General features: G+C 42.9%; 1 protein-coding gene across 1 annotated transcript; it reads left to right on the top strand.

Annotated features, from left to right (window-relative positions):
* Window positions 1-203: 203 nt before the first annotated feature.
* Window positions 204-14,101, top strand: LOC126152474 (uncharacterized). Its single transcript, XM_049916008.1, has 3 exons — window positions 204-294; window positions 12,999-13,229; window positions 13,593-14,101. The coding sequence occupies exons 1-3, from the start codon at window positions 204-206 to the stop codon at window positions 14,099-14,101; spliced, it is 831 nt and encodes a 276-aa protein (XP_049771965.1).
* The last annotated feature ends 6,041 nt before the right edge of the window (window positions 14,102-20,142 follow it).

Here is a 20,142-nt window from a genome sequence, read left to right as displayed (position 1 = left end):
CACAATTTTCTAATGACTTACTCTTTTGTTACACAAAACTTGAATCCATGTTCTATACTTAATTGTATCTTGTCACGTTGTATTGGGTGCTGACTTGGCTGTAAAGGTGGGTCTGATTCCCAATAGGCTGCGCCGACAGTTTCATTTTAAATTTAGGCCGCAAAGAATTTTTTCAGTTTTCTCAGCATGGGCAAAGAGGGACAATGGTGGTGGCGTGTGATGAACCCAGTGTTAATGTGGGCAAGTCAGATTCGTTAGATGACAAATTAGCTCATTTAGATGAATGCCTGGAAAGTAAGATCAAGGCATTCAACGAAATTTATGTATGCATTGATTGTCAAATTGAGGCGATACTGGAATTAACAGATCAGGTTCCAGTCAAGAAACCACCTTACAGACCGTCACCATGAGGATGAATGGATTAAGGAAACACATTGTATTGTGCTGTATTGTATGGCTCTGGGGACCTAGAAACGACGGAGACTTCGTCCCCGCCTTAGCCCTCGGTGGTTCACAACCCCATAACAGGCTACAGTAGTCCACTCACCCCACCGCCACCCCACACCGAACCCAGGGTTATTGTGTGGTTCGGCGCCCAGTAGACCAGCAACCTATGTGTAAAAATATTTGTCTCATAAAAGTCATTTTGAGGTATTTTAGTTTTTCTCACATACGACTGTATCTCAAACAAACTCTGATATTATTCCTTTCTATTACAGCCTGAAATAAGTCGGAAATAAATGAAGAACCACCCGAAAAACCAAAGCCTTGACGGAAAAGAAAATGAAATATTGATCAGTGGAAAAAATAAGACAAAATGTCGATGAAATGCTGGTCAGCAGTATACGTCTTCAAAAACCAACAAGACTCTTCAGGCAGCCTCTACAGGAACTCCCTGTACCTGTTCAAATAAGTGCTACACAAAACTACTTGGGGAAGAAGAAAACATTTTCCATTTATTTTGTGACATGTGAAGCTTTAATATCCAGAATACATATCTGATGAGGTGAATAAAAATGATGCCAAAAAGCTGGGGTTTGTTCACTTTTAAATACAAATGGTCTAATACGAGTATCTTGTAAATTTATGTTATCTTGTTCTGTTTTGACACAATTTCTTTCACAGCTGTCCAAGAAAGACTACCAAGAAGACGTCATCTAGGGCTGCAAAGTTTTCATATATCGTCAAGGTATGTGGAATGGAAGTCATTATCTGTAAGGAAACTTTCGTAAGGATTCATGGCTTACAGAATCACGTGGGAAGAGAGAAGAATTTACAGCAGCAAGTGAAATAGGGCTTTACACTTCCAAAAGAAGATGGAAGAGGTTTGTATGTTACACCGTAGTAATATGTTAGGCATTTACTCAAAAAGAATATTGTAGAAGTATTTGTATTAGGAAAAAAATACAAACTCAATTTTTTTTAGGAAAACATAGAAAGTACCCACATAAATTAAAAGATAAAGTTGTACAAGCCGTAAAATATTTTCTCAGTATCATATCAAAATACAACAGTCATTATAGTAAGCAACAGAATACAAACAAAGTGTATTTGGAATGTGGTCTCACAATTACACCTTTATTTCGTGATAAATACTAGGAATACTGCAAAGAAAAGCAGATTCCTACAGTACCTGAAAGTAAATTGAGAGAAATTTTTGCATCTGAATTTAACATAGGCTTCAAACTTCAAAAATTGATACCTGTTCGAAATGTGATGCATTTCTAATGGCAGCAAATAACCCATAATTACGTGCAGAAGTATGAACAGAAAATAAGCAACAATATGAGATGCATCTCAGTAAGGCTGACAGTTGGCAAAATGTGATTGCGTCTTTAGCTTCTCTGACTAAAGAGAACTCGAAAGGGCACCATACCAATGGACATGCAGAAGATGTTCCCCACACCTAAACTACCAGTCGGTCCTGCATTCTACAAGAGGAAAGCACGGACATACAACTTTGGTATTCATGTCTACGGATGAAGTAGAGAAACTTCCTTGATGTAACTGTCTCAGTGTAAAATAATTTATAAGTCTCAGTTACCCTTAATGTATGCACGTGTGTGTAAAAATTGCAAATACTGGTCAATGTGCAAGTGTAGTTCGAATCCTTACAAATTTATGTTTTAAATTATTTTCTGTAGGATATAGTTATAAGCCACTATTGACTACATCTTAAGTAGACTGACGCCAAAATTAATATTACGTAGAATAAAGAGAGTCGACAATCTGCAAGTATTAAGGAAGTGGTTGAAGTACAAAGAAGGTTTCTATATTGTATGAAACGTTTGAGATCACCGTAAAACTTTAAACTTGCTGTATATCAAAACTAGGTCCAATGGCTTATGATTATTTTGCTCCAACCCATTCATTTTCCAAAATAAGCGAAGTAAATTGTAAAATTTGAACAGAACTGAATTTTTTGGCAACACACTATACCGCTAACGGATGCACTCTGGTAATATTTGAATCACTTTCACTGTCGTCTTTGTAGTCACTGGAACTGCTATCCTCCTCAGTGGCCGAGGTCGCTAGCGCAGGCTTGCGCCATGGTGCTCGACCCTGTGGTCAGCCGATTTGAATCCTGGTATAGGACATCGATGCTGCTTTGCAAGTAGCTGCTACTGTACGATGCTTAGCACTCGATTTCGCAAGTGATCTGTGGTGTACAATTACCCTCAACTGCCGACGCTTACTGTCCCAATTAGGAGCTGGGTTCCTAGACCATTGTTTATGACCCTTAGATCTCCTGCAACGGACAGAATATGTTAATGTACATTTGGCGTCACGTATCCCCCATGTAGCACAGATGCTCCCTATTCCGCCACTCGTGGTCCGTCTCATGCTATCGCCGTTGGGTTCATATGTTGTTTTTCAAGATACGGTACGAGTCCCTCATACTTCCATGGTGCATGTGCGGTTTAGGCCTGTATCATGTCCCTAACGGAGCAGTAAACCTTTTTGTGAAGCCTCAAATTGTGCTGTGACTTCATTGTCACACGTGCCTTACCAGCCTGTCGCTGGAGGCCCTTGAACCATGGTCTCTCTCATCCTGTATCCAGCTTTCGCACTTCTTTCAGTTCCGCCATTTTTTCTCGATATGAGCTATACCCATACTGCAGTATCGCCAACGCGCTTGATGCCAACATAGGCGATCTGGGGTCACTAAATATGGTTGAGGGAAAGCATCCCAACGTCGACTGTCCTGACGTCTGGAGATCGGTGTGTTCTCCTTATCTAGTCACTGTCGTCCAGTCTGCATGGAACCTTACGGTCAACGGGAAGCAAGTAAATGTCAGCTTCACGAGGTTCGTCTTGCAGACACCCCGTTGTGTGTGTCGCCTGTGATGTTCTGGACACGTACAAGTATCGCCGATAGATGCCTGGTTCTTGGTACGACAGATGCTGTCCTTAATTACACGTACAACTCCTCGTCAGATACCTCCTCTCCTGCTCCTCTTTACGAATTCAGCATACTTACCATAAATGAAGACGAACTCCATGAAGTGGATTTATGGACACGCAATTCATTACTTGTTTGCTGAGTATGCGAAAAATGCTCCTGATATTTTTATACTTCCTCAATGAACGACATTGTGCAATTGTCCGTAATCCCAAATACAGACACTTTTTCTTTAATTCTCTGTTGGGGTGTTACTACAGTGAAAAGTTGATTTATATCTATTCTACTCTTAGTACCGGTTATTCTCTGAAAAACTATGCATCGACAGTCCCAACAGTTGTGACAAATTTCTGCTCCTTCCTTCTCGCAACGTCGGTTTTCTGCTACACTTGGTGGAAGCAAAAAAAGAGAAAAAATAAAAGACAAAATAGTAAACAACTTGTCTCATTGATGCGCTTCGTGCATTTACTCCACGTTCCCTACGCTTTCCTTGGTTCCTGTGGGAACCCACGTCTCCCCAACCCCTCCCTTTGGGCGCCACGAAGATTTTTTTGGAAAAATTAATTCTGACGGGGGAAAAAATTTTCACTTCCAGTATTTGGCCGGCAAGGTGCTGGTGTAATTTCCTGATCATCAGACATTACGTCAATGCCCTGGTTTAAATACCACACCTCTCCGCACTGTCTCATGATGTCGTGAAGTGACGGCGTGTGACACTTTGATGGCGATCCGTTTGTCAGATGGGGACGTTAGGCATGGCGGCTCCCTTGGTGCTATTTACGAGGAGTAGGCAATGTGCTTGTAATGGGTTTCACCCTCTCCATTCTCTCATCACCATCGTCATCTACAACACAAATATTACATTACATTCCAGGAACGCGCACAGTAGATACAGGTAGTGTTATAAATGCGGTAATGGTGTAAGTTGTAAATAAATAAACAAAAAAGAGCTAGAACGGGTGTCAGAATTTACTGATATAATAAGTTGTTCTATGGTATTTACCACTACACATCCGTTCTCCCATGCTTTCACTATTACTTCCTTGACGTGTCGTATATTAAGTGGATCTGACGGCAAAGTTCGTTTTATAGTCCTTTTTCAATTTTCCCATTTCTTCCAGTGTACATTTTAAGTTGTTTCTTGCCACATAAGCCTTAAGTTGAGCTCATATGAGTTCAATGGAATTGAAATCGCAGGGATCTGAGGTATTCTGAGGACCCTATGGTCATGTTATTTTCCCAGTTCATCAACAACATTTTGAGGTTAAGGGGATTTTTTCTGAGTCATGAGATCCAGCAATTCATCCTTTCTACAGTCAACTGTTTTTGTTGTATCCAGTAGCTCAAGGATAGTTGAATGATAAGGTATTACCGAAGACATCCTCAAGTTTTTGATGGCTTTTTGATGTCAACAAGAGCTATAGAACACTTCGTGGATTCGAGTTCTGTATGCCTTTAAGTGAGACAAACCCTATTGTGTTTTGACTCATTGATCAAAAAGTGAAACCAAATTCATGGGACTAGAAATAAAACAACATAACAGTTCATTACATTGATGAAAGTATCATACCAACTATAAGGAGACGTACTGATGCTTCTTCCACTCCCCTCTTCCCCTTGCGACCTGCCATGCCTGATTCCAACCCCCCCCCCCCCCCAAAAAAAAAACTGCGGGTGCGACTGCATTACCTAGCAAGGCTTGTCTCCACACAACAGACAACACAGCAAGTATGTGGAGCCTGAGAAACTGCTGAAATTGGCTGACACCTTCCTCCTACCACTCGAATCTCTGAAACGTCAAACAGAAACTAATTTTAATCCGAGTGCATAATCACATGAACAGAATCGACGTAAATGACCACACACTGTACCACCATAGATAGGTAATGGGCAACTGATTTTCTGGTGCCTCTGTAGGGCAGTTGCAATATTTCCCCACATCAAGAACGCTGCTCATTTGTGATTACAACTCTCTGCAGTTCCCTTACTGACTGAGCTACTGTAGCTGCACTATTTACCTATTATGGATGGTCTACAAGATATATTCGTATCCTGTGCATGCAGTAATATGTGTTTCGACTTGATCCACAGGTCTTCTCGTTATGTCTCGACAGATTCTTTATCTATCTTACTTAACACATACTTTATTCTAGTTGCAATTTGTGTTTTAGTATGCTTTATTCAATACGTTTTACGTTTGAGGTTTTTTTGGTGAAAGTAAACGCAGTTTATAAAGATTAACATTCCACTTTCATTTTTTTGTAATGTGAGCTAACATAGTAGGGTATACAAGAAAGAGCAAATATGCACCTACTTTTGCAGCAACATCAACTAGTGGTGCTGATGCATTATACATACTGCAAAGAGAAGTACAAAATGGATCATATTAGTACTAAAGACTTATTCTGAAGTGTTCTGACTGATAAGTTTTGTAAGTGCGTGCCCTATATTTCCTAAAAAAAATCCATATACACAAGACCACCACCCAAGAAGCTCACATACCACGTAATGGATGGTTCGTTGAGCTAGCATATATCAAGTTTATGAATCCAATTTTGAAAGCACATGTACTGTATGTTGCTGTATATTTAACTGTTCTTGGGTGGTCCCAAACATATACTTTATGATATTCCAGTAACACTGCAGACATTTGTGCGCTGAACATTGCGGTTATTTGTGCTAATATCTGGCATGATTCATAGCATTCATAATGTAAAAGCACTACCTTATTGTCACTGAATTATGTATTTTCAAAAATTACCATACATTGAACTCATGATCCGAAGACAAGCCTACAGTGACATCTTTAGTGTCACTCACATTCAGTTTACAACTTAGAGAGCATAAAACTATTTTCTTAAGTGCACTATGCCACAGTAGCAGCTAGATGGGTGGTGTCAATATTGGCGATGCTGAAACTTAAAGTCTAGGAACAGTTGCTGCGTGTCCTATATCGATATATTAGGTAATCCAATTGTGTACTGATGACTTAACGGTGTCTTGGTGCGCAGGGGTGGTGCAGACATTGGAAACTCGAACAACTAGATGTCCTACACAGATAAATCACGTAGCTGAATGAGTGCTGATGTAGACAGAGGCAACTCCGAGTCTAGGAAGAGATGTGTGTCCTGCCCTTCCGCATTATGTATCTGCTGCACTGAGTGAGAAATAATAATAAATGCAAATATAATGCACAAAAATAATAATAGTGATGATAATGAGAGAGAGGAAGGGGTTGATTAACTTACAGTTGAATGTGTGAGTCAGTCCTTCTTTTAAAATTCATTCTTCAGGTACCTGATATCTGCTGACACTTCACAGTGTCATGCTGAGCGCAAGTGTTGAGCCCGTTTGACGCTTATCAAGCCTGGATGAGGGCTCGGGTGGGGTGGGGTGGGGGGGATAAGTGAGTGCAGCACCAGAGATATTGGAACAACTATATTTCGGACTGGGAGGATGTGGCAGTGGAAGAAAAATATTAGGTAGACATTTTGGATCATAAATTAAAATCAAGATAAGGCAGCCATATTGTGTTATAAATTATAGTAATCAAGACAATATTGGCATACAACATCACAAGTAGCAATTGTTATGATTAGGCAGCCATACTGTGTCTTAAGTTGTAACTATTAAGATAAAGGTGACATAAAGATAGCCATACATTATAGTGATAAGCTAATAGGGTACTAAATTACAGAGATAAAAATAAGAGTGACATAAATATTGCCGTCATAAGTAATCACAATAAGCTCAATCGTTTATAAATTAGATCCCAGGAAATACAGCGACTACACAGACTGGGCTGCTATGCCTCAATCGATAGGATAACGGCCTGTCCACCAGTTTTTAATTTCCCATCATCTATTCAATTGGCCTAGAAGGGAGAGGGAAGGGAAAATGAAATGGGAGGGGCGGGAGATATGGCAACAATGGGCCTGAAATGTCTTTGCCACCCTACTACTGTTAGTATGTCTCAGGCCCACCGTCCCAAACCCCAAAATTCGTGTGAAACAGATGAAATTTAGAAAAGTAAACATGACAAGGATCGAACCCACAACATTCTAAGCATGGGTGGATCAAAACAGAATGTCCAGATACTCTGTGACCGTAATGGTACTGAAACAGAGGATAACAGACTAAAAGCCGAAATACTAAATGTCTTTTTCCAAAGCTGTTTCACAGAGGAAGACTGCACTGTAGTTCCTTCTCTAGATTGCGGCACAAATGACAAAATGGTAGATACCGAAATAGATGATAGAGGGATAGAAATACAATTAAAATCGCTCAAAAGAGGAAAGGCCGCTGGACCTGATGGGATACCAGTTTGATTTTACACAGAGTACGCGAAGGAACTTGCCCCCCCCCCCTTCTTGCAGCGGTGTACCGTAGGTCTCTAGAAGAGCGTAGCGTTCCAAAGGATTGGAAAAGGGCACAGGTCATCCCCGTTTTCAAGAAGGGACGTCGAACAGATGTGCAGAACTATAGACCTATATCTATAACGTCGATCAGTTGTAGAATTTTGGAACACGTATTATGTTCGAGTATAATGACTGTTCTGGAGACTAGAAATCTACTCTGTAGGAATCAGCATGGGTTTCGAAAAAGAAAATCGTGTGAAACGCAGCTCGCGCTATTCGTCCACGAGACTCAGAGGGCCATAGATACGGGTTCCCAGGTAGATGCCGTGTTTCTTGACTTCCGCAAGGCGTTCGATACAGCTCCCCACAGTCGTTTAATGAACAAAGTAAGAGCATATGGACTATCAGACCAATTGTGCGATTGGATTGAAGAGTTCCTAGATAACAGAATGCAGCATGTCATTCTCAATGGAGAGAAGTCTACCGCAGTAAGATTGATTTCAGGTGTGCCGCAGAGGAGTGTCGTAGGACCGTAGCTATTCACAATATGTATAAATGACCTTGTGGATAACACCTGAAGTTCACTGAGGCTTTTTGCGGATGATGCTGTGGTTTATCGAGAGGTTGTAACAATGGAAAATTGTACTGAAATGCAGGAGGGTCTGCAACGAATTGACGCATGGTGCAGCGAATGGCATTTGAATCTCAATGTATTTAAGTGTAATGTGCTGCGAATATGTAGAAAGAATGATCCTTTATCATTTAGCTACAATATAGCAGGTCCATAAATTACCTAGGTATAGGCATTAGGAGTAATTTAAAATGGAATGACCATATAAAATTAATCGTCCGTAAAGCAGATGCCAGACTGAGATTCATTGGAAGAATCCTAAGGAAATGCAGTCCGAAAATAAAGGAGGTAGGTTACAGTACACTTGTTCGCCCACAGCTTGAATACTGCTCAGCAGTGTGGGATCTGTACCAGATAGGGTTGATAGAGGAGATAGAAGAGATCCAACGGAGAGCAGCGCGCTTCGTTACAAGGATCATTTAGTAATCGCGAAAGCGTTACGGAGATGATAGATAAACTCTAGTGGAAGACTCTGCAAGAGAGACGCTCAGTAGCTCGGTACGGGCTTTTGTTGAAGTTTCGAGAACATACCTTCACCGAGGAGTCAAGCAGTATATTGCTCCCTCCTACGTATATCTCGCGAAGAGACCATGAGGATAAAATCAGAGAGATTAGAGCCCACACGGGCATACCGACTATCTTTCTTTCCACGAACAATACGAGACTGGAATAGAAGGGAGAACCGATAGAGGTACTCAAGGTAACCTCCACCACACACCGTACGGTGGCTTGCGGAGTATGGATGTAGATGTAGATACTTAAACTGTTACAAGTCATACAGAACCATCAGACCCACTGCACTATTTTTAAAAATTCAATATACTGGGGTCAAACCTATAACATATGTGATTCTTGAGTTTCTCCCGGCGTATTTGATAATCAAAATATCCACTGGTGTACTGCCGGTCTACAGTGTCCAACGGGCACAATATTTCGGCGATCATACATGTCGCCATCATCAGGTGAACTGACGGACTGACCTCCTGTGAACGTGCCGGCACGGAGATCCGTACGGTATGGCTGCTCAGGGGTAACTGGGTTCGGTCGCGGTGGCGGCCGATTTAAATACCCTCCGCCCGCGGCGCGCTCACTCCACCGTCCGCGCCCCGCGCCACGGTCGCGCGGTGGAACAGATTGCGCCGGCGTCTGAGATGACGTCGGTGTTATGGCTCTGTCCGCCGTGGTCGTCACAACTATACGTTTGCTCGATTTACTCTTGATTAACCCAATTACTGGTTCCCAGGCCTTGCTAAGATTATAGCCACAGTCACGGTTTATGAGGTCGTCATTGGTGCGAATTTCGATGGCCTCTCTAACAACGCTGTCCCAGTATCTCGACGTCTGTACCAGAATCCTCGTGCGTTCATACTCCATAGCGTGATTTTCCGACAAACAATGTTCAGCGACCGCCGACTTGCTCGGATACATCAGTCGAGTGTGCCTCTGGTGTTCACGGCATCGATCCTCGACGGCACGCATCGTCTGACCAATATACGACTTGCCACATTGACACGGAATCTGGTATACGCCGGCCTTCCTCAAACCGAGGTCCGTCAGTCCGTCAGTTCACCTGATGATGGCGACATGTATGATCGCCGAAATATTGTGCCCGTTGGACACTGTAGACTGGCACTACACCCGTGGATATTTTAACATGTGGTTCCAGAGCTCTCTGGTTGTAAAAGGGTCTAGGGGGACAGGGGGAGTGGTGTGCGGCGAGAGATAATTAAAAGTAATTAGGTAGTGACCTTGAAAGTCACATGTCACTGAAGTAGATGGGACCTACACTGCGGGCCGGCCGCTGTTGCCGAGTGGTTCTAGGCGCTTCAGTCCGGAAACGCGCTGCTGCTACGGTCGCAGTTCGAATTCTGCCTCGGGCATGGATGTGTGTGATGTCCTTAGGTTAGTTAGGTTTAGGTAGTTCTACGTCTAGGGGACTGATGACCTCAGATGTTAAGCCCCATAGTGTTTAGAGACATTTGAACCATCTGAACCTACACTGCGACCTTTCTGTCTTAATCCAAGTACTACTTAGTATTACATTCTGGAACCCATTATATTACAACATTCCGGAAGTTGGGCAATATTAAGATTTGTTTCTCTAATTCAGCAGAAGTATTCCTGGGAATTGTGTTTTTTTTTTGGGGGGGGGGAGGGGGCGGGGGAGGGAGTTCTTAGCTACGAACGTGACTTTTACAGTACCTTTCATACTGAAACAGGTGGTTCTAGTTTTCAAGTTATTAAATTTTTCTTCATTAGGGTTCTGAATTAGATATTTAGAAGGAATCACACTCAAAGGTCTGTAGTTTAATTTCATCTGGGTCAGCTTCGTTACAAAAATAAATAACCAAATATTCTGCAAAGTGTTTATTTATTACATCCAAACTGAACTATCATTTTAAACGTAAATGTATCCAAGGACTTGCAAACCTCGAGATTTTCCAAAGTACTTGTGGATTTGGGTTTCAACCCCATTAGTGGGATCTCATATTAATGAAATCACAAGTACATATAGATAGGTCTAAAGACAAAACCCGAAGTATTCCCTTGTCGACCAAACGGTATCGTCTATTACTACTGCAGCAATTATGTAATCAACGACATTTGTCTGTGGATAAATGGACGCGTTTTTCATAGTTGGATGAAACGCGTTTCTTCTTCCACTCGTCGAATGATCATGTCTGAGTATGCTGTCATCCAGGTGAACAGTTTCTCAACACGTGCATCGTGCGATGGACGCTGAGCAACGAGGCCAATACTATGCTCTAGGGGACCATAACTTGGGCTGCCACGGGACGTTTGGTAGTAATCGAATATACTGTGACAGCTGCGTACTGTTGATGTTATGGTCTTCATTCCAGTGATTGGTTTGATGCAGCTCTCCATGCTACTCCATACTGTGCAAGCCTCTTCATCGCCGAGTAACTACTGCTACCTATATCCCTCTGAATTTGCTTACTGTATTCATCCCTTGGTCTTCCTCTACACTTTTATTCCCCATACTTCCCTCTTGTACTACACTGGTGATCCCTTGATGTCGCAGAATCTGTCCTGCCAACAGATCCCTTCTTTTAGTCAGGTTGTACCATAAATTTCTCTTTTCCCCAATTCTTGTCAGTACCTCCTCATTAGTTACTTGATCTACCCATCCAATCTTCAGCATTCTTCGTAACACTACATTTCCAAAGCTTCTAATCTCTTCTTGTCTAAACTCTTTGTCGTCCATGTTTCACTTACATACATGCCTACACTCCATACAAATACTTTCAGAAAGGACTTTCTGAGTCTTAAATCTATACTTGATGTCAACAAATTTCTCTTCTTCAGGAACACATTCCTTGCCATTGCCAGTCCACATTTTATACCCTCCCTACTTCAACCATCATCCGTTATTTTGCTTCCTAAATATCTGTGTACTATGTGATAGTTATTGCGGATCAGCTGCATATATATATGCTTGATGTCTTTCCCAATGGAGGTGGAATCTTCGAGCAAGATAACTGTTTATGACACAAAGCCAGAATCGTGTTGCAGTCATTTGAGGAGCATGAAAGTGGTGTCTTGATGTCTTGGTCATCAAATTCACCTGATCTGAAACTGCTGAAACACATCTCGGACGCCCAGTTGCTGGTCCTCAAAACATCGGCCCGTCATTTACTGGAATTTCGTGACGTGTGCCTAGACATCTAGTTTCACATACCGCCACACATCTACCGAGAACTTGTCAGAACCATATCGTTCAGAATCGTTTCTGTACTGCGTTCCAGAGGATGACCATCAGCCTATTAAGCAGGTGGTTACAATGTTCTGGCTCATCAGTGTATGACTCACCTGTGCTCTCCTGTTAAGTGGTAATGATGGGATTAACCATCGTATAAACCAATATTTGGCTTACAGCACTCTTTTGAAAAAGAAATGGGGAAATGAATGTCGGCATAGATACTGTATGTATAGAATTGACATGTTTGTTCACTGCAGCTACAACGAAATCAATGAAAACACACTCATACACTATCTCTAGAATCATAGCTGTACTCCAGCCTGGGTCACATCTGACGGGGGTACATTGTAGCATGACATGGTAATCTTACATGTCAGATGGTATGCTCCCAGTTGAAATTTCAGAAGTCCCCCCCCCCTCCCCACATGTTTCATAGCTGTATGCTGTATGTTACTCTTAGGATATGAGGAAGTCGTAATACTGACGGATGTGGAAACGTGAAGACTTAATTTCGCTTACTGCAGTTGCAACAGTACCTGTCATTCACTTTATTTTCCTCAACCTGCAGACCGTTCTGTTTCTTCTCGGCACCGTAATTGCAAAGGTTCATTTCATATGCAAAACTAATCCTCTTTGAGAAGATCGAAGCTTAAGAAAAGGTGCGAAATAGGTCGAACAAATTAATTACGTGAAGTTATGAATCATAAACCGCTTTCGCCATCAAATAAGTGACTAAGTGACTTAAGTCATAATGGAGTTGATTTGAAGGCAGCATCAAGAATAACTACTTCGTGAGGACAAGCATAGCAAGTTCCAGTGATATGGAAGTGTGCTGTACGAGTGAGGCCTCAAGTTTTCTTATCATTTCTCCAACGTTATATGCAGCTTGGACTGTGGTTGGTTTGGCTCCAACAGAAGGAGAAGCAGCATCTGAAACCTCTTGTGCTAATACACAGTGCTGTCGAGACAGGAAGCCTGTACTACGTTCGGCAATCTGGCTCTTGATTATTGCGCTCATGACAGCAGTGATGAGCTACTTCCAGGAAGACTGGAACGTCTGTGAATGGGAACTCGCCACGGTAGCATATATGTTTCAGAAGTGGATCGGAAGAGCAGGTATGTTACTTACATATGGGACATACGCTACAGCTGGACTACAGCGCCTCCAATCTTTCATGAGAGCCTTGAGATTCGCAGACAACTGTCTAGGTAAAAACGAGAGAGTGAATTGGAAGAAAACTTCGGGTAATATCGTCGTCGTGACCTACTATGTAGTGACGAGCAGCATACTTTTGGTGGCACAAAAGGATTATCGCGAAACGTATTTCAAGTTGATTCTCGTTGTCGTCGTCTTTTTCAAGACGATGGTAACGATGTAGTTCGTCTTTCTGGTTCTGGAACTGTGGGAGAGGTTCCAGAGTGTTAATGCCAGGATACGTGAGTTGCTGCCACCGCTCAGTGTGCCCGAGCTTCGTGCAGTGCTTGGGCATGAGTTGGGGGGCGTGTCACCTCAAAGCGCCTCTGGTAGACTGCGCCAGCTGAGGGAGGCGTACCTGGTGCTGATGCACGCGGCAGAGACCCTTCAGCAGCACTTTGGCCTGCCGCTGGCCCTGATCATCGCCGGCTGTGTGGGCGGCACCACCTTCTACGCCTACGATGTGGTCAGCTCAGGAAGGAAGCGGCATTCACCCTTCGAGTGGTCCATCATGTCCGGTCTGTGGATGGTCCATCACTCGCTGCAGCTAGTGGCGCTGTCACTGGCGTGCGCAGCGACTGTGGACTCGGCGGCCTACACTGGGCCACTGCTGCTCAGGGCGTCCGCTCTCTGCGATTGGCGCGGTCCAGAACTGGATGCCTTCACGCAGGTCACCCTGCGAGGACCGCGATTGCAGTTCTCGGCTGCTGGACTGGTCGTCATAGACAGGCGCCTGTTGGTGTCTGCACTGGCCGTGGTCGTCACCTACCTTGTCATCCTTGGGCAACAGTGAGGAGGGTCCTGTAGAAGCGTGGTACAGAGCTATGTCCTGATTTGGAAGCAGGACTGGGCAGCCCTGAGATCTTAAGATACGTCTGTAGCAACTATAGTATCTACACCTACATTTCAAATGGCTCTGAGCACTATGGGACTTAACATCTGTGGTCATCAGTCCCCTAGAACTTAGAACTGCTTAAACCTAACTAACCTAAGGACATCACACACATCCATGCCCGAGGCAGGATTCGAACCTGCGACCGTAGCGGTCACGCAGTTCCAGACTGAAGCGTTTGGAACCGCACGGCCACACCGGCCAGCTCTACACCTACATGACTACACTGCAATTCACTGCTAAGTGCCTGGCAGAGTGTTCATCAAACTACCTTGAGCCTATTTCTCTGCTGTTTTAAGAACAGCACATTTTATTACTATATCATTTCTCCCTAAGTAGGTGGGCGCTACAAAATATCTTCGTTGCTGATTAAAATTTTGCTTAAAGATCCTACCGGAAAGAAAAATCCCTTTGTTTCAATAACTGCCATCCCAACTCGCTTATCATATCCGTGACCCTGTCTTCCATATTTCACGCTAAAACAAAACGAGCTGCCCTTCTTTGAACTTTTTTGATGTCCTCCATCAGTTCCATCAAGTAAAGATTCCAGAATGCGCAGCATTACTCCAGAGGAGAACGGACAGGGTAGTGTAAGCAGTCTCTTTAGCAGACCTGTTGCATTTTCTGAGTGTCCTGCAAATAAAATGCAGTCTTTCGTTCACCTTGCCCCAAACTTTATATATGTGATCTCAGTTTAATTTGTTCATGCTTGTAATCCGTAGGTATTTAGCTGAATTGACAGACTGTAGATTTGTGTGACTTATTGTGTAACCAAAATTTAACAATTTGCTTTCAATATTCATGTGGATCACATCACACTTTTCATCAGAGTCAGTTGCCACTTTTCGCACAACGTAGATACCTTGTCTAAATCATTTTGCAGTTGATTTTGATCTTCTTATGAATATACTAGACGGAAAATAAAAGCATGATCTACAAACAGTCTAACAGTGCTGCTGATATCGTCTCCTAAATCGTTTATGTATATATATTAATATATTAGAAACAGCGGAGGGCCTCTAACACTGTTCTGGGGAACGCCAGGCGTCAGTTTGTTTTGCTCGATTGTTCAAAATGGTTCAAATGGCTCTGAGCACTATGGGACTTAACATCGGTGGTCATCAGTCCCCTAGAACTTAGAACTACTTAAGCCTAACTAACCTAAGGACATCACACACATCCATGCCCGAGGCAGGATTCGAACCTGCGACCGTAGCGGTCACGCGGTTCCAGACTGAAGCGCCTAGAACCGCACGGCCACACCAGCTGCTCGATTGTATTCCGTCATTTATTCCAAAGTGTAAACTTTCTAGCAGGAAATCACGAATCCAATTGCACAACTGAGGCGATATTCCATAGACACGTTATCTGATTAGAAGTCGCCTGTGAGGAACTGAATCAAAAACCTTCTGAAAATCTAAAAATATGGAATCAGTTTGACATCCCCTGTCGATAGCACTCACTACATCGTGAGAATAAATAACTAGTTGTGTTTCACAAGTACGATCTGTGTTGACTATTTTTCAATAAATGGTTTTCTTCGAGGTAATTCATAATGTTAGAATATAATATATGTTCCACAACCCTATCGTCAACCGACGATAGTGATACGGGTCTCCAATTCCTTTCTTCGGTACTGGTGTGACTTGTGGAAATTTCCAGTCTTTAGGTGCAGATATTTCGCGGAGAGAGCAGTTGTTCATGATGAAGCAATTCCATCAGCGTACTCTGAAAGGAACTTGGACGATACATAATCTGGACGGGAAGTCTTACCTTTATTAAGCGATGTAAGTTGCATCAGTGCAACGAGAGATCTACTTCTAAGTTACTCATATTGGCAGTTGTTCTAGATTCGAATTCTGGTATATTTACTTCACCTTCTTTGGTGAACGAATTCGGAAAAAAATGTGCCTAGCAGCTCTGATTTAGTGACACTGTCGTCAGTGATATCACCATTGTCAACGCTAAATGAAGTTATTGATTGTGACTTCCCGCTTGTGTACTTAACATACGACCGGATGTCATTGCTTATCGCTGTATACTAGCAGCAGAAATAAAAAATAAATAAAGAAATAAAGAAAATAGAAAAAGTTCACAGAACCTAGCGTATTCACGCAGCGCTTTCTTCGCAGAAGATTCGCTGTGACAATAAAAGGTTGACTTGCTCAGCTGCGGCTCCCGAATCAGAGACCAACGTTATCACTGAACGAAAGTAGAAACTGAAAGCACTAACAGATTTTTTCTTTGTCCAAACAGAGGACGTAAAGTGTCAAATTGAGGAAAGACTGGTTCATATTTTGCCGAACTGTAAAACAATAACACAAGCTAATTTGCATCGAATGTGTCACGTGTAAGAGCAGAGCAACGACATAATTCTGTTAGTATAAAATAGGCACAACTACTCCAGTGCTCACTCGCCAGTACACACGTCAGGTGCACAACACGGCTGAGTAAACTTACTCGATGTGTTTTAGACAACGGAAGCCGAGCATCCTCCATAGTGAAGTCATTAAATGAAGATTTGAGACTGCAACTTAGCGTTTACAGGTTCAAATCACGTACTAGCTCATCACGGTGTCGTAACCTTGTCATATTCGTCATGTGTCAAATAGCCGCTATTTGAGTCATCGTTTATATAGTACTACACATCTGCCAGTAAACAAACTTATACTTCATCTAATAATTTCCCTTTTTTTTACTTTTCCTTTTTTACGGTAGATGATGTAGATATGATCGAACTGATGACGGACATTAAAGAGCTCCTCCAAGAGATTCTATCCGATGAGGAGGAGGACGAGCAGGAGGAGGAGAAAGTTGAATAGAATGATAATTTTTGGGTATATGTAATAAAAGCCGGCCGGAGTGGCCGAGCGGTTCTAGGCGCTACAGTCTGGAACCGCACGACCACTATGGTCGCAGGTTCGAATCCTGCCTCGGGCATGGATGTGTGTGACGTCCTTAGGTTAGTTAGGTTTAAGTAGTTCTAAGTCCTAGGGGACTGATGACCTCAGAAGTTAAGTCCCATAGTGCTCAGAGCATATTGAACCATTTTTTGTAATAAAAAAACATTGAAAAAAAGAATTTCCTTTTTGTCTGACGTGAATGTGTAAAGAGCAGCTTCAAACACCTCACCAAAGATAAACTAGTGCTGAATGTGTCCAATTCTGCAACAGGATAATTTCGCCGAGCAGCGTTCCCCGAAGGTTTTGACTTTTTGCAAAATCTCTTTACAGCGTTGTGCATTGATTGTGGATTCAAGCTCGCGAAGATCGACACAGTACATGCTAGGCATCGTCGCTTTACTTCTTCATTGAAGTAGAAGGTGGGCGCCGTGTACTCTATACTCCAAAAGGGTATCTTGCAATGTGATTCACTTACAGACGTGAGCTTGTGAAAGTCAGCCGCAGCTATAATGAGTATAATGGGCGAGGGCACTACGAATGTAGTGCGGGACAATACGTTGAGAGTGTGGATTTCGCGGGAGGCGTGCCAGAGATAAATCCCTGCAGTCGCGCTATCCTCTGTGTCCTCGGTGGCTCAGATGGATAGAGCGTCTGCCATGTAAGCAGGAGATCTCGGATTCGAGTCCCGGTCGGGGCACACATTTGCATCTGTCCCCGTTGACGTATGTCAACGCCGGTAAGCAGCAAAGTGTGTTCATTTCATAGTAATTTCAGTAAAAACAGGGTAGGAGTGCCGCAACAGGCGTCATTATATAAGTGTTAAATTAGGCCGTAAAGTTGTGACAGTTATTAGAGCCTTCAGAGACTCGGTTGTTGATGGTTGCTGCTCTCGACGCTACCCCATTCTTGCACCGTAGAAAGCGTCTCCGCGCGATACCACCCTGTCGTACACCGTGAGCCTAGACGTAATCACCGCTGACGTCTGCGGCCACTTGATATGAATGCTTGCTGAAATCCCCTTAGGACACTCCCGTCCAGCACATCCCGTGCCGTTTAAAACTGTCCAGACATCAACATGAGGTGGCTCGCTCACGCAGTGTAGGAATTTAAGTTAGCAATGTTGTAAATGAATTACCTTTTAAACTCTACAACACTCCAATTCCATCCAGTCATCGCTATTGTACAATTAACTCTAATATCTCCCCGTGTTTAGGACACCATTTAAGCCTTTCTTGCACATATTTTGCTTCTTTTTTTCTTTTATGGCAGCTGCCCACTCCTGTTTATTCGTTTCTTAACTTCGACGTCTTCCTTCTTTCCCAGTGTTCGTATACATAACACATTAACCAATCGTAGGGGCCTATTATCTTAGCAGACACGCTGCAGAACACAGTAGATATCCCGTTATAAGGTTATTCTTTCTTGTGTGTAGTAGGAGCTTATTGTCTCTTGGGACTTTAAATATACAGAGTTTATAAGTAATGTTGACCAACATTACTCTGTAACTACTCAGCTGGTGCACAACGACAAAGTTTTGATTCAGCTTGTGTACCGTGGAGCACGTGTAATGGTGAGAACAGTGGTAACTTGTTACGTGTAGTAAACCTAAACAGTCACCTGATCTAGATAAAGTTGAGGATTGGCTCACACTAGAGAGCTTTTGCAAGGCAGAGAATAAATTGTTTCAAGATGCAAACCCATTTAATATTGATGAATTCTTCTCGGGTTATCAGCCGGGTGGTGGCGTCGTCTTGTTGCAACGTTTCAATGAATTTCGTACCCAGAGTTTCCCCAGAAGATAGTGGGTACGAAACTCATTGAAACGTTGCGACAAGACGACGCCACCGCTCGGTTGATAACCCGAGAAGAATTCATCAGTGGAATACGCTGAGAAATACTGCAATCGCATATACCATTTAATAATGGTCTAATGCTATCATATCTTGAACTTAAAAAAAGGACTAGGGGTCAAATAAGAAAAATCGTGTACTTTAAATGTTTGTAAAAATGAAAGTACGGATAACGTTCTAAATAAAGCATTTGGTGACACTATACGTCTGCATTGCGTCTGTTTGATCAAAACTGGGGCCATATTCGTTACTGTCCTGATGGCTTGCGGCTAACCTTCCTGGTTCCCAATTATGCACGATCTGATGTACTTGCAATGAAATTCTGTGGCAATAAGATAAATGAGTCTACAGCAGTTCTTGTACTCGAGTAGTTCTCGTACTACACCAAATTGTGAGCAATTAATACGACAATTTAGGGAATCCTACAGACAGTATTTGTTGACACCAGATGGTATCAGGTATGGTTATACGTACTACGTACGAGACAGGGTAGGTATCGGCCTCTGTGGTGCACACATTAGAATCTCAAAAGAGAGGAAGAAAGTCCATGCTCAGGCACACGGTGAAACAAGCCGAGACAGTGCACCAGTGAATAAGGAGCTCTCCCACTCGGGGTGAGAAAATTAGGCTTCTTTCAGAAATAATTTTGCAAATAAGATAAGAGTGTGCATGTGTGAGTGTGAGTGGCGCATTCATCGAAAGTTTCAGTGTGTACAATGTGTGTACGAGGTAATGTATTGTAAGGACGGCGTCCAACTTGGGTCCGGCTGCAAGGGCCGGTGAGGAAAGTCAAAGAGAACAACTTGCACGCCTTGCAGAAGCTGAACGCGTGTTATTAGAGCGCCGCAGCCTTGGCCTACTTCTTCAGTTCCACAGGATCGACCAGAACACGAGCGCCATTTTTCTGTGCTGTCACTGCCGGGAGTTGTAGCAAGCCACCATCAGCACCTTTAGTCTGATTCCCGATACGTAAAGGAGACACTTGCTTAGATCGACACGTTCTAAAGGTTTCGTATACAACTGAAGGTGTAAGTACAGGGTGGCGCACGAAATGTGTTACCAATTGTTTCTTTCACAATTTACGACGCACATTAGATATTCCGCTGGTATGTCTACAGCAGTACCAGCAGAGCACATTTGTTTAATGAGTTACGAAATGACGTGTAATTCACGATACTGCCGCTAGGAG

This window comes from Schistocerca cancellata, chromosome 2 (genome assembly GCF_023864275.1).
Source record: "Schistocerca cancellata isolate TAMUIC-IGC-003103 chromosome 2, iqSchCanc2.1, whole genome shotgun sequence".
Lineage (NCBI taxonomy): Eukaryota > Metazoa > Arthropoda > Insecta > Orthoptera > Acrididae > Schistocerca > Schistocerca cancellata.
This window is presented reverse-complemented; position numbering and strand designations above follow the sequence as displayed.